Raw genomic sequence first — 14,221 nt, 5'->3', positions numbered from 1 at the left:
CCTTTCAACCGCCGGCGAGACGCCGGTATGAGGTCAAGGGTGAACCGGGAGACGTACTGGGGTCAGCCTGGGGAGCTAGAATAAGCCCTCTTCCAACTGCCTAAATGGTGGCGGTTAAACAAAGGTTGTGACTGGTCAGCCGCAAAGAGACACGTCAGACCAATTCAACATTAGGAACACGGTAACGCTGTTCTGTTCCCACCACCTCAGGTCTGATGGGCCACACTCTGAGGTTGTATCCAGACAGACAGACAGACACACTATCGCCACCTCTCATTAATGGCTGTGATCCGCCTGATCACCGTTCATTATCCCGGAGTGAACCCACTCTGTTGCCTAGCTGCATGACGTCACACTGGGTGGCGACGGAGCTTGCTGGAGGAGCCCTTTCAGTCCTGGCTATATCCATCTCCTTCCACACGCGCACACATTCACTCATACGTAGAAAATCAGAGGGCACACTGAGGACGTGAGTCATTAGGAATGCTCAGAAGGAGGAGCGGCTCGCATCACGAGTGCTGACACTCAAGACGAGGCGTACGAGCGAAAAACCCGTAGGCTGCCTCGTGCTGACAGCCATTTGGCGCTCCTCCGAGGTGAACCGAGCCCAGGCTGAAGACGGGATGTAGCCGCGTGGAGGTTATAGCCGGGTTGATGGCCAAACGGTGCCACAGACAGGCCAGAGAGACGAGAGGCGGCCTTGGGGTCCGTCCCCACACTAGCCCACGGCAAAGGCATCCGGGCAGAGCGGCCACCTGGGGTGACTGGCCAAGATATCGAAGTGCCACGTTTCTGAGCACACGAGGGGCAAGCGGACCACTCCTAGATCCTACTAGGAAAAGCTATCCGTCAAAAGGGAGCCCAGCCCAGATATACACACAGATAATTACGCCAAAAGGTTCATCAATATTTACTCAGAGGAGCTCCAGAGAAAAAGGGTGTGTGTGTTTGCGAGTAGCACGGTCACAAGTGGATAAAGACATGCACAATATAGACAAATATTTAGACAAGGACAATAAACTGTTGGGTTGAGGACTGCACTGCCACATTGGCCGATAAGGCCCTTCTCATTTGCCTAATCTCATTTTAGTCAAACCCAAACTATCAGTGAGCTCACACAGAGAAACGGTTGCTCCCGACGAGAGTGTCCTTCACTGTACTATTTAGTGGCCCTCGTTGGTGTCATGGACATGCTGAAACAAGCCACAATAACCAGCAGATTGTCCAACAGCAGGGGCCCACACTGCTAGCTGGTGTAATCCTGTCCATAGGGAGGGTTGGTGTCAGCCCAGTTCACTGTATCCTACAGGCCAATAAACACGCCGCTGTGCTCTTAGATAGCCATATAAACTGAGCTATCAAACAGCACAGCGGCCACTTGCACCCTTTTATGGAACCATTTAGGGGTCTTTTTAAGATAATGGAGGTCGCAAGGCACCTGTGAGGGGTAGCACTTTTAATCCTAGGGTCTGAAATGTTTGAGAGGAACAGGTGCAGCAGAGCCGGGGGTTTTGCTGAATACTACTAACTGACATTCACTGTAGTAGCCTATAGCCCTAACACTGCAGGTCAAGGTTAGCCTTGTGTTCCCATTTTTCATATTTTGTATTTACTTCAACATATTTGGAAATGGTCCAGTAAGCTTTTCACTGTTAGTCTATTCCTGCAGTTAGAATATTTTGAGACAAACCCTAAACTGACATGACGACTTTGCAATTGCTTTGCCCCCCCCCCCCCCCAAAAAAAAAAAAAAAACTAAACCATCTTTATTGAGAGTAGGGGAGGTTTTGATATTAATAAAACAAGTATTGCCCCAAAAGTGAATCACTTATGTCATGGTTGCATTTCTGATCTCAAAATGACTTCCACTGACAAAATCTATCCCATAACTAACCATGTCAGAGCTTGTAGGTTTAAGGTCAGACCTGATATATTTCCACCCATCCCATCGGAGTGCAAGTGAGTTCACAAAGGAAAAGGGAAAATCCCTGCTCAAATGTTTAAACAGCCGTGCACTAGCTTTAAAGGAAAGATTCACCTAAACCCTATTTTTTGGTCTTTTGTCAACAGGCCACTTTGATAAAATATCTCATGTCATCAATCAAGTACAGGAAAACTGTAGGTATCATGTGTATTTCTTCCATTTCTTCAATGGCTACCCAAACTCATTACTCCCATCCAACATAACACGATGAGCCTGGATCTGCAACAATTTCTAGATTACGAACACATTTTAACCACTCTGATTGGTCCCAGAAAACGAGTTGCTGGGTCAGAGCCCGACCACAGATGACTTTGGATCCCAAGTTCTCTGCATAGGAGCGTCTGCTGAATGACTAAAATGTAAATGTACACTTCCTTTTGCTGATGCGGTTGCTACTGTTCTTGGAGTCCACACAAAACAGAATACATACAAAATAGCTATACTGATAATCTACTGATAGTCAGGAACAGAAAAGTACAAGATGCCAGCAGCATTTACAAAATGTGTCATGAGCTTTGATACTACAGCATACTACTGGCATAGAACATTTTTCCAAACTGGCCAACAACACAATCTGATGTTAATAAATGGTGCAAGTTCTACTTTAAATTTAAGTGAGCCAATTGTTAAGAAAAAGTTGCATGACGTACAATTAAGTCACGTTCACGATTTGTGCCAATCATAGAACGTCAACAGAATTCTAATGGATCTATTGGATCGGTACTCCGTAGAGGGCAGATACTCAAAGTTCAGATCCAGCCTACTTATAGATTCAAGGAAAGCTCTCTGAAATCTTTCTGGTGTTCTGTTGAATCTTAAAGAGGACATGAGCCCTTGGACCATGGCTCAGGACTACCTGGCCTGATGACTCCTAGCTGTCCATGTCCCAAGTCGTCCTGGTCATGTTGCAGATCTAGTTGCTACCTGAGGCTTCCTGCTGTCACTGCCTCCAGCCCACCTGGCCATCCCGGCCTGTGTCTACCTAGTTGTGCTGCTGATCTGGATTCTGCCCAAACATTCTGGACAAAAAGTAACATACTGTTTTAATCTTCACCAAAACGTTGAGAAGAGTCTGGCTTATCTCTAGGTTTTGTTCCTAGTTTTTCTGACCCTAAAAGGGAGTTTTTCCTAGCCACTGAGCATCAATTCTTGTTGTTGCTTGGTGTTCAGGGTATCTGAAGAAGCACTTTTTGACAATTGCTGATGTAAAAAGGGCTTTAGAAAATGCATTTGATAGATTGAATCGAAAGCAAACAACAGGGCAGTGTAAGAATTCAGGATAATTTTAAAGTAGGTATGAGGTTCTTTTCTGCATATGATTAGGGCTGTGACCGTCATGGAATTTCAGGTTATGTTATTTGTCAGGCAAATGTGGTCAACGTGGTTATTTGTCAGGCAAATGTTCACGGTCAACGCTATAATCGTTCAAATAGCTGAAAGGCATGCTGATTTCCTCCTTTGCACTGTCTGATGCAGCTGGAGGCTGTGTTCTGTTGCCTAGCAACTGCAGTAAACAATCCATCACATGCTGTCGCCTCTGACTCTGGCTCATTTTATTTATTTTTTTAAATCTTCATTGATAATCGGTGGTTACAAGGTTATACAATTACCGGGCCAGCCCTTGCTCTTTCCACACCAAACCCAAGACTAGTGGGTGGCCAAAAAATTATGTCATTCCACTAACAAATGCCAGGCATTTGAATCTGAAAGAGTGAGTAGTATTAGACCTAGTAGCAGTGGTAGTTGTGGTACTAGCAGCAGTAATAATACAGGAATAGCAGTAATAATAATAATAATGATAGTAGATGCAGCAGTAATAATACAGTAATAATAATGGTAGTAGATGCAGCTGTAACAATACAGTAGTAATAATGGTAGTAGATGCAGCAGTAATAATACAGTAGTAGCAGTATTAATAATGGTAGTAGATGCAGCAGTAATAATACAGTAGTAATAATGGTAGTAGATGCAGCAGTAATAATACAGTAGTAGCAGTATTAATAATGGTAGTAGATGCAGCAGTAATAATACAATAGTAATTATGGTAGTAGATGCAGCAGTAATAATACAATAGTAATTATGGTAGTAGATGCAGCAGTAATAATACAATAGTAATTATGGTAGTAGATGCAGGAGTAGTGGAAGTAATTGTAGTGGTGGAATTATTAGTAGTTGTCATAGTAACAAGTCATGGTGATAGTAGTAATGGTGGTAGTAGTAGTAGTGATAATAGTAATGGTGGTAATAGTAGTAGAAGTAGTAGTAGTGATAATAGTAGTTTAAGCGGTGTGTCCCTGAACATGATGGGATTATCCTGTTCTGTGCCTCAGAGGCATGAATATCCAGTCATTGTCCGAACTCGCCGGCTCACTATAAAACACAGGTACCTTCTATAACGCTGCACGCGCACGCCCGCCCTCTCTCGCGACAAGGAACTAATACAGCCAACCACAGAAAGAGTGAGGCAGGGGGGTACACACATACACTACTATTCAGCATGAATTTCAGGAAGCGCTTTGATTCCTCAGGGTACTCTAACCGAGAGCTGCCAGAGTCACACACATCTCACCATCATCTGTATTACAATATTGTAAACTGTCACACACAATACACACACACAATTATTTGAAGTAAATGCTGTGTTTCTTCAGAGGTATATGATAGAGAGCTATTTAGGGAGTAACAACCATCATTCATCGGTCTTTGGAATGGTTATACCAGATTCCAGTAAGCTTACCCAACATTAGTCAAACAATAATCTAATAACACCATTTCCAAGGCCGAAATGCCTCCATCTTGGTATTAGACGAAGAAAACCATGAAGTAACAAGCACAAACAGCCATTCCTCATTGTTATGTCACAAATAAGAGAACTTCAGTGTGGTGCCTTTTCAGTTCTGCTTGGGTAAATTGCACTGAACAGTTCCCGTACATTCCCACGTCCAGCCACCTACCACTAACTTTGAGTAATCATGACTCGACACTTCGATGTACGAGGAGTTTTATTCTTCTCAGATCACACACACACACACACACTTCATTCCTTCATCTCCAGGGGTTGGGGTTTCAGCCAAGCGGGTGGGCGGAGAGAGAGAGAGAGAGAGAGAGAGACCCAATTTCAGTTTTTGAAGGGAGAAAACAGACCAACTAGATTCTTACTCTGTGCCAGGCATTCAGGCTCAGTGCTGAGATGGATTCCATATGCAACAGCAGTACAGGAATGACAAGCGGAGAGAAAGGCAATAGAAACCTGAGGCTCGGATACATAAATCAGCACTGGCTCCAGCATGACTCAAATACAAAAATCACACCATTGACCACGGAGGACCACATGAGGATTCCAACAGAAATAATCGCTCCGACTAGTCTACTGTAATATGGTCTAATGTAATTCAGAATAATGAAATGTAGTCTAATGGAATGGAATGTCACTAGAAGCGCTCTACAATACGGAAACAAATGAGCACGTCATTTGTGAGGTCAGTGTCTGAGTCAGGAAAGTACTGACCAGTACTGACCACGCTGAGAAGGATGCTGAGGAAGAGGACAGGCACTGACCCAAATGATCAGAACATATTCAGTCACAAACAAGCTACAAATTAGCTTATATAAGCTATCTGGATTTCCCCCCCCCATTTTGATGGACATAATTTCTAATCATCCCAGAAGATATCATCTACTATAAACATTCTAAATCAACACGAATGCTTATACGTGGGCGCTCAGGTTCCACATGTTCCACATGCACATGCTAAGTATCCTTTCCTAATGCACACTGGATGATCCCCTCTGATCAAGCCACAGATACACACTATCCATAAGTGGTTAGTAACATGCGCATGTGCGGACACACTAGGCTCAGTGTCATTAAACATTCACAGTATGCCACATTAAAGATTCACCAAGGCGGTCCTGCTACGTTTATCAGGCCTCCGCCAATCGCTCTCCGGCAGAAGAAGCTTTCCACGGCCCTGATAACATGCCGGGCCCACGATAAGTCAGCTGATCTTGGAGAGGAGGAGACAATGAGGAAGAAAGGGGAGAGGGATCGGGAGGAGGGGGAGAGACGGGGAGTGTGAAAAGAGACACACACTCACTGAAATGGGGAGGAGGGGGGAGAGAGAAAAAACAGACAGAAAGGGAGAGAAAGGGGTAGAGAGGCCTCTCCTTTTCCATTCGTCAATTATTCAGCAGCCTCCTGACAGCATCCAGGCCCTCATCGTCGTCCCTCCTCGTCGTCCCTCCTCTTCTCAGGCTGTTCAGACTCAGACTAAAAGGGTTTAGGACCATCCATCCAATCACATCATCCAACTAGCCAGGCAGGCATTCAACATCACCCAGGACCATCCAGCCAAGCATGTAGCATCACCCAGCAAGCAAAGCCTATTTCCCCGCTCGTATTACCCTGCCAGCCCACAGCAAACGCTATGAGTGGATAGGGAGCATTTCAAAAAGGCCACCCATGCAGAGCAGGCAAACACAGTCATGCAGCACACCAGTACGAGTAACAGGTTAAACCCCATGCAGTGTGGTGGTCATATATGCAGGATTTGCCTGTTCAGATTCCTTTGCTGGCAGGGACAGCTATGCTAGCTCACATAGCACTGTGTTAAAGATAGAATCAGCAGGAAGCAAAGGAGTATGTCCGTCCAATGATCCGAAACGCACAAGCGAGTCAAGATCAGAATGGTTGAGGAACAAGAAATGTTAAGATATGGAATAGACTAGGCAATGTCCAGACGGAAACCCCTTTGAGCAGTTCTGGCAGTACCTGAAATGAGCAGGTCATGCTTGAAAACCCACATGGCACTAAAGTTAACCGGTTGGGCATGGAGGAGTGGGCCAAAACACATCTATGGAGCTGTTAGAGATGAATCAATAACTACAGGAAGCTTTATTTGCAGTTATCTCCTACAGTTAATGTAACCAGTTATAGACTGTGGGGCGATACATTTTTCGCAAAGATATTAGGTATTGCTAAACTTTAATTATTTACATTTGTTTCAATATTTTGTTTGTTCACTCACAGTGCCTGTTGTCTAATATTAGGTTTTGGCTGATGATCTGAAAACATTGTGATATTTTTTACAACAGACATAAAAATGTTCATCTGACTTTTTAAGGCTTAGAAAGAGCAATGACATAATCTTAAATAATGAAGTGTTCATAATATTAGTGTATTATGCAACAATAGACCTACGTATTAAACCTGTACGTACTTATGCATGCATTGTATAAAGATGTGGGTAACAAGGTAAACATCAAGGACTTCAGCTGATACTAAATATGAATCAGCTGGACAATGTTTAACTTAGCTGTAAACAGAGCAAAAGTACTGCCATTTGGACAGTTCTGGTAGAGTAACATGTACCAGCCAGCCCCTTCTGCAGTAATCAGACAAAGAGTATGAAGACAGCTAGTGGAGAGGTGTGCGGTTACTCGCAGTTCAACCTGGGTAAACAGGTTCAGCAGTAGACTTTACATGTGGCAGATTCAGACGTGGAATTAATTTTCATTATTATGAAGAACCTCCATCAGGGAGCTCATATGGAGAAACACATGCATTTTCACTAACCTCAGCCAAACGATAACATAAAAAGAATAGAACTAAATCCGACCAGCATAATATACTTAAATCATTCGTTGGTATACAGAAAACCATCACTGTCCGTACTGTAGTAGTCCATATTATTGTAAGAACGTCTCAAGCAAAGAAAAACGTACTTAAAAAAAGATCAAGTTGAGTCAATCTAGAAAATGTCAAGAACTTTGAATGTTTCTTCAAGGTCATTCACAAAAACAATCAAGTGCTATGATGGAGTGCCACGGGAAAGGAAAAACCAGAGTTAACTCTGCTGCTGAGGTTAAGTTCATTAGACTTAGATGCTTCAGAAACCGGCAATTAACTGCACCTCAGATTGCAGCACAAAATATACTTCACAGAGTTCAAGTAACAGACATCAACAGACAATATCAACTGACAAAAGGCCTTCATGGTTCAATTGCTGCAAAGAAACCACTACCCAATAAGAAGAGATTTGCTTGGGTCAAGAAACACAGATATCTGTCTTTTGGTCCAAATGTGAGATTTTTGTTTGCAACCGCCATTCCTTTGAGAGATACAAAGATCTCTGCATGTGTGCTTCCCAATGTGAGGCATGGAGGAGGTGTGATGGTGATTTGCTGGTGACACGGTCTATGATTTTCTGTTATATTCAAGGCACACTCAACCAGCATGGCTACCACAGCATTCTGAAGCAATATGCCATGGTTTGCGCTTAGTGGGAATATAATTTGTTTTTGTGTAAGGGCCTTTTGACCAAGAAGGAGAGTGATGGATTGCTGCATCAGATGACCAGGCCTCCACAATCACCCGACCTCAACCCAATTGAGATGGTTTGGAATGAGTTGGACTGCAGATTGAAGGAAAGACAACAAGGGCTCAACATATATGGGAACTCCTTCTACAAGACTTTTGGGAAATCATTTCAGGTGTCTACCTCATGTAGCTGGTTGAGATAAGGCCAAGAGTGTGCAAAGCCATCTTCAAAGCAAAGGGTAGCTACTTTAACTTCTAAAATATCAATATATTTTGATTTGTTTAACACTTTTTTTATTGCATTTTTAAACTTAGTATCATATTGTAAAACATGTAGGCATGAACAAACAAATTGAAGTGTGAACAAGCATAAATTAAGCTGTAGCAACACATTATTGAAAGAATACCATAGATAATAGATACAGGGGCGTCACCAGATCTGGGAATTCAGACCTTAAGACCACATTTTATTTGATTAGCACAGAGCGTTTTGCAGGCTGACAGCACAGCTAGAATGATGGTGTCAATGAAACGCACTGAACAAGACCAGTCAGACACTTTGTGTGTTTAAAAATATGCCCATTCTGTTTAAACAAAGTAGTATAAAGCAGCAAAGCCTTTTTCCAAACGCCCATCCAAACCACACAAAGTTTAGACTACACAAGCATTCACTAAAGACTCAATGAAAAGACTACATGCATGTACCAACCATTATTAGCTTTGTTACAACGTTACTTTCAACTGTTTGATTGCCACTGTTAGTCGCTTGGTTGGCTAGCTAGTAGCTGAGGTCAGCTGACTCATGGATAAACAAACACATGTATGGAAGACAAATGAAATACAATGGGAAAAGCTAATGATAGCACAATCAGCTAACTTATGGTGTTCTCTGCACACAGACTATAGAACATTGTTTCCTAGAGTTCCTAGAGTCCCTGAATCTTTTTAAGTAGGTAAAGGGCTTAGTTGCCAAAAACTCACACTAACCCCTTAGTGGGCATGAGGAGACGTAGGGAGATATCATGGGGAGGTTAAGAGGCTCTGGCTTAGGTCAGCTCTCCATTCTTTACTCAGCTCAATAGGACCGGAGCATTTCCTCTGATTTTATACCAGCCAACATGATGAACAGCTTCAAGAACCCAGTTGCCAGGTTACTTCACAGGATCTCTGCCAGACACAGCTGAAACACAGCAGATCTAATTACCGGCTGTTGTTATTTTAAGGCAGTTTTGAAGAAATCATTTGTTCACTCTCCCATCCATTGAGACTGTGACAGATGGGGGCAAAGGTGGCCTGTTGTAATTTAACTGGCATCCCCACAGGAGAGCACTATCTGACCTCCGTAGTACTCATAAAAAAATACAACTAACTCCACTACCCCTCCACGGCCATTATTAAAGCTCTGTCAAGAGATGGCAGGGAGGCCATATCGACAGCAGTGTGCCCAATGAGTAGACTAGACAGCTAGGATGCCTCAGCGAGGGCTACGACAACCACGGCCCTAAATAATGCGTGACTCAAACATGGACTTGCGGCATAATTACATTCTAACAAGCATGCCATAGTTGTCTGACGTCTCAGTGCCCTAATGCATGCTATAACAGAGAGGGAAAGTGGTGGGGCCCAAAAATCTAATTAATATCTCCACCCCAATGCCAAGTGCAAACAGGAGATGGGCCCACATGATACCCAAACGTGCAGGTATCAGTCGTGTCCACTTTCCAGAAATAGATCCGGAGCCTGTTGTTTGGGCTGCTGCAGCACTGGCAGATTGGCCAGGTCTCACGTATCCCGATGCAGCCCTCCCAGCCAAGGCCAGACTAGAGACGACGATGTATCCACGCCAAAGTGTGTGAGTCAAGAGGACACGTTCTTCTGACTGGAATCCATGTCTCCAAACAGGGTATCTCACAAGGTGGAGGGATTATGGATTCAATTATCCTGGTACTTGACTACAACATAAAAACAGCTTTGCGATAAGGCGTGAAGCCGTCAATTGTTAAATCAAATCTTAAAAGGTCACCTCTTAATGTGTGCATTATCCGGATTTCTCTGGAGAAAATAAACATGAACACATTTCGTAACCCTAGAAGCAGAGGAGTGTTGTGACCACAGCTATTACAACACATAGGTGATCCAGATCGGTTTAAAAAGCCTCTGGCCACATGCATTCATCTCACTGGGTTGCTGAGGGCAGGAGTAGAGCATTAACAAATAGACCACACACACAAGCATTGGTAGGTACAGTAATTAGACTGGAACATCATGACCTCAACGACCAAAAAGCTCAGAGGAGAAATTCCAGAAAAAATTTTGTACTTAGCTACACCACACAACTTTGTACACACTCACTGACAAGTTGACATATATGTAACTATGCACAATGCAATTATAGGTCAAACTATATATTAATCTGAGTGTTTTCATGTACTTCCATTGGTAAGGCGATAAACCAACAATGTGGACACTTGTCCATAGTTGATCTCTTGTTGGAGTGTTTCTCCAAACCTTTCCTCTGGCCTACTGAAATGTCTCAGAGGCCAGAGGAGAAGTTCTGGAACCCCTGACCTGTTAAATTACTGCCCAGTGGCTTCGGAAAGTATTCAATATTAACTTTTTCAATTTTTTGGTGTTTCTTTTCATTATTCTACACACAATACCCCATAAAAAATAAGCAACAAATGTTTTAGAAATGTCTGAAATATCTCATGTACCGGAGAATTCAGACCCTTTGTCAAGAAAAATTGGGCTCACATGCATTGTGTGTTCTGTGAACAACCTTTGCCAGGGTTTCTCCTGGTTAAAAATTAGACAAAGATGGTACCCCACACCCCGCTACTGTGCACTCTACCGGACACCCCTCTGTGATATACTTTATAGAATATCTGACTAAACACTTGAAAAAATACAACAATTATAGTGTTAAATTGCATATATAATGTTGTTGGAGACAGTAGCCTACACATACAAATGCTTTTTTTTCCTATACAACCCTATTGGTAAATTGAACCACCCAAGCCCATTCCAAATAGCCCAAGTGTGGGGGAAAACTACAAATTGGGCAACAATGCTAACATGAGAAAGCTTCCTCCAACAGCCACATTCACTGTAGTACTTCGCTGGTATTTAACATATGAGCACAAAATTAAGTTTAACCATGCCAGCACACAGAGGTGGTGCAACATTTTGGGAAGGCGGTCGCCTTTGGGTTTTATATGCAGGAAAATCCCTGCTTTTGCTGAGATGGGAGAATCTGCCAGGAGGACAACCATCTCAGAAGCACTCCATCAATCAGGCCTTTACAGTGGAGTGGCCACTTCTGAATAAAAGACACAACATGCCAGTAAGTAAAGAAATCGAAGAGCAGGAATATTAGGCTTGACTGCCAAACAATACGTCTTTAGAAAAAAGGTAATTGCTCATAACCTGGCTAATACCATCCCAATAGTAAAGCATGGTGGTGGGAGCATCATGCCATGGGGATGCTTCTTAGTGGCATGGTACTGGAAGACTGGTCAAGACTGAAGGAAAGATGAACAGAGCAAAATTCTGAGAGGTCCTGATCCAGAGTGTTGGGCGAAGATTCATCTTTCAGCACAAAAAATGACTAGTTGATTTGGGTACATCTGCGAATGCCTGTGTTCCCCGACCAGAGCCCAGACTTAAACCCCATCAAACACCTGTGGGGGGGCCCTGAAAATCACAGTTCACCAATGCTCTCAGAGGATCAGAAAGGTAGACTGGGTGTAACTGCCGAAATCCAGGTGCGCAAACTGGTAGAGGCAGACACAAACAGACTGGAAACAGATTGCTGTCAAAGTAGCTTTTACTGAATAAAAAGGAGTAATGTGCATTACATATTTTAATAGATTTCTTTTTCAATAAATTGTCACAAATGTACAATCTGTTTTCACTTTGTCATTATGGGGTATTGCATAGATTGATGGCAAAAAAATTATTTTATCAATGATATATTATGTTTATAACCCCAAAAATGTGATGCAGGTTAAGTGGGCTGGATGCTTTCAGAAGCCTCCGTATATCTGAATTGTCAAAACAAAAACTAATGCACACAGCAAAGTAAGTGGTTTAATATTTCACGTCTTACCTCTTGCTGAGAGTTTTTTCGTGTTGATAATTTTAGCAGCAAATTCCTGCCCATTGGATTTTTTAACGCATCGCCGGACAACGGAGAAGGCACCCCTGAAATGAGACAAATGAATGAAACAACATAAAACATAAAATCAGCAACAACTCTCAATATTGGCCACGAAGTCACAATATACACAAACCCCTCCCCCCAAAAAGATGGCAAAATATGAAAACAGTGTTATAATTGTTTCCACTCTTCCCGCATCTGTCAAATTAGAAACTTTACAATATGAATAGATTGTATCTAATGACTCAAAGATACTGTTCTTCCTACATATCCCACCAATGCTGTACAAAGGTGCAAACATGCGATAGAATGCAGAACATATTCATAACCGTTCCCTGGTACAACAGATGTATTATGTAGTAACCTAATATCTTAGATTAGAATACCAGAAACTGTAGTTGAAATGTGTCGCGCCACTTTCTGGGTGTCTCCCTCATTCGCTGCTTTCTTAAAAGTCAGCTCAGAGGAAATTGTAAGGGCCGAGTCATAAGCCTATACGGGAACTACTGTGCAGAAGCAACACGAGCACCACGGTCAGTATAGAATACAAAAAAAACAAACATGGAAAAACATCCCAAAAGGCTAAGGTATGCTATAGTTTACTAGATTGTATAGTAAGACAATCACAAATCAACTATCCATTGTATATCGTCATGTGTTGTTGAACCCGGAAAATAATTGTTATATGTGGAGTTGGACGCCTACACCATAACCACTGCTAACTGCAAAAGATAACACACTCAAACCACCAAGTAGAAATATATTTTGTAACTCGGCTGTATCTTTTTTTTTGTTACAATGCACAGAAGAAAAGACAGTGGAAACATTTTCGATGCAAAGGACACAGCTATCGTTACACAAGCAGCATTCCTTACTGCGTGGTCTTCGATATAATACTGGGGGGAAAACACAGAAAGTGAAGTGAAATTATAAAAATACATATGTATGTGGGATGTGTCGTGGATGTTTAAAATATAAAATAATGTTTATGAGAAGGTGTTGCCCTGAGATAGAACAACACTATAGCGGATGTCGTTAAGGTCTCCAATTGCTATTTAACACACCGAGGCATGGTAAACTCCGTACACATCGCATGCATACTCGAGCCCTCCGATACAAGTTCGCGATGTAGAGTATTTTAATAAAATGTTATTCGACTGAAGCAATCACTTCGCTGCGGGGGTCCTTTTTTATTTGACCACCTTTCAACGGTGGAATAGACACGTACAATGATAGTCTACAAAGCAGAAGCCTACAGGAAAAGGTATACAGTAAGCATAATAGGATGAGATATTGTTAGGCTAATGTCGCTTACTTTCCGAGCTCTTCGTACAGCTGATATTCATCTGTAAATCTGGTTGAGGTTACAATTGTAGCCATGTTTTGCAGGAGGGTATCGCCTCTTGTTTCGGTGACTGCTCAGGTTTCGGGAGGAGATCTCGTTAACGCCAAGGGAAAGGGAGATACTGAAGACTAGATGGTGGGAGGGGAGGCGGAGTGGTAGTAGCCCTAGCAGAGACAGTGCAGGAACCGAGACAGCCCACTCGAAGACACGCCCCTTTTGGCTGACGCGGGCGGGGCCACTCTGGTCTGCTTATTGTCCCTGCGGAAGGGGTGCCCCTGAGCGACACTGGCAATTCTTTTCTGGTCTGGTTGGGAGCAATAAACGGTCCAGATTCGTTTCCCGCTATCACCAACAGCACTGCCGCAACGACCAGAATAAAATCCCTGGGGCATCTCTCCGCGGGTTGGGGTCAAT

At 42.9% G+C, this 14,221-nt stretch overlaps 1 protein-coding gene across 20 annotated transcripts in view; it reads right to left on the bottom strand.

Annotated features, from left to right (window-relative positions):
* The window catches only part of camk2g2 (calcium/calmodulin-dependent protein kinase (CaM kinase) II gamma 2), a 70,050-nt gene extending 56,055 nt beyond the window's left edge, over positions 1–13,995 (bottom strand). For 5 of the 20 annotated variants that reach the window (XM_020047362.3, XM_020047361.3, XM_020047363.3 and 2 more), the window contains exons 1-2: positions 13,778–13,994; positions 12,412–12,506 (exon numbers count right to left, since the gene is read on the bottom strand). In XM_020047362.3, the coding sequence (XP_019902921.1) occupies positions 12,412–12,506; positions 13,778–13,842 (160 nt within the window). In that variant the 5' untranslated portion in view covers positions 13,843–13,994. Of the gene's footprint in view, positions 1–12,411; positions 12,507–13,777 lie in introns of all 20 variants that reach the window. The other 15 variants (XM_020047369.3, XM_020047359.3, XM_020047364.3 and 12 more) reach the window with 6 other exon arrangements.
* Between the last annotated feature and the right edge of the window lie 226 nt (positions 13,996–14,221).

This window comes from Esox lucius, chromosome 6, assembly GCF_011004845.1.
Source record: "Esox lucius isolate fEsoLuc1 chromosome 6, fEsoLuc1.pri, whole genome shotgun sequence".
Classification (NCBI taxonomy): Eukaryota; Metazoa; Chordata; class Actinopteri; order Esociformes; family Esocidae; genus Esox; species Esox lucius.
This window is presented reverse-complemented; position numbering and strand designations above follow the sequence as displayed.